General features: G+C 38.6%; 1 protein-coding gene across 1 annotated transcript; it reads left to right on the plus strand.

Annotated features, from left to right (window-relative positions):
- Positions 1-232: 232 nt before the first annotated feature.
- LOC119547741 lies at positions 233-1134 on the plus strand. Its single transcript, XM_037854737.1, has 2 exons — positions 233-839; positions 897-1134. The coding sequence occupies exons 1-2, from the start codon at positions 328-330 to the stop codon at positions 988-990; spliced, it is 606 nt and encodes a 201-aa protein (XP_037710665.1). The 5' UTR covers positions 233-327; the 3' UTR covers positions 991-1134.
- The last annotated feature ends 219 nt before the right edge of the window (positions 1135-1353 follow it).

Genomic DNA, 1353 nt, shown 5'->3' on the forward strand with positions numbered 1-1353 from the left:
GCTGTCTAAAAGTATGCAACAATTTATTTTTAAACACAAAAAACATATGATTTCGTTTTGAAAGGCAAATGAATTTTGTCACAGCACTCAAGCAAATTTAAATTAACTTAAAACTTTAGTATTTTCTCAATTGTTTTCCTATTTGCTTATTTAATTTTAAAATTTGTATTTACCTAAGCTTTTATAAAAATTATTTTTCGTCCTACATATAGATGGCCTGGTGTAGACTTTCTCAATATTTAAAAGCACAGAGTTTAAGCAAACGTTTAGAGCCAAACAAAATTTTTCCGTTGAAAAAATAATTCAAAAACTAGAAAATACACCATTATGCTTTCAACAAAGCGAGGTCGTGCCAAATCGATGCCCAAAAAAAAGGGCTCCGTTAAGAAAGTGCCCAAAACAGATCCGCAACAGCAGCGGTTCTTGAAGACTCGGTTCAGGGCCAACAAGCCCATCTCGAAACCATCCGTGCCACCGAACCAGAGGATCTGGCGCAAGACAGTGGTTCAGACAAAACCCAAGATACAAAAGAGGATTCCCAAGCTATTTCGCATGGATCAGCATACGGGACTTCCTGTGGATTACGAAAGGACAGTTCAGCGGGTGATGCACTATGTGAATCCTCATTTGGCTAGTAGACCTAGTGCCGAACAGGTTCTGGAGGAGCTGCTGGCCAAAATGTTGGCCGAGATTGTGCGACATGGTGGTCATCAGAACACCCAACTGAGGTCCTTGCTCGGGGATCACTGCAATTGCCGTAGGAGGGATATGGTCCGTAGTAAATCTGAGCAAAGCAGACGCGAAGCAAACGAGAGCTTGGACCAATTCCATAGCGCCTGGTGAGTATGCTCGAGTATCCCATCCTTTTTATCATAATACTAGATATTCCTTAAAAGCAAACGGGGACCCTGCCGATTGCCCAGTCCCAAACTTGGTCCCACCTACATGAGCAAATTCAACTTCAACCAACTGAGGATCAAAAGCACCTAAATAACGGATGGAAAGCGACCTGTTAATAATGTCCCAAGATGTCTCGTTTCGGTATATCAAATTGGAAATATTGCGAAGAGTTTTTGGCGAGAATTTTAATGGATCCATGGCAGATACCTAATATATTATTTTGCACTTTTAAAATTTGTATTTTGCTCTGCCAGTGGTTGGATTAATAGTAATCTAAACTACCAACTAAGAATAAATAGTTCTAATTTTCAATATAATAATAATCTTCAAAATCCTTTCTAATCCGATTATCCTATAATATATAATAATGTAGTGTAAGTCTTTAAATTTCCTGACAGTCTAATAGCAAAATTCCTTTGCACAACTTTGCTTTTCTCCTATTAAAAGGAACCC

Source organism: Drosophila subpulchrella, chromosome 2L (assembly GCF_014743375.2).
Source record: "Drosophila subpulchrella strain 33 F10 #4 breed RU33 chromosome 2L, RU_Dsub_v1.1 Primary Assembly, whole genome shotgun sequence".
Lineage (NCBI taxonomy): Eukaryota > Metazoa > Arthropoda > Insecta > Diptera > Drosophilidae > Drosophila > Drosophila subpulchrella.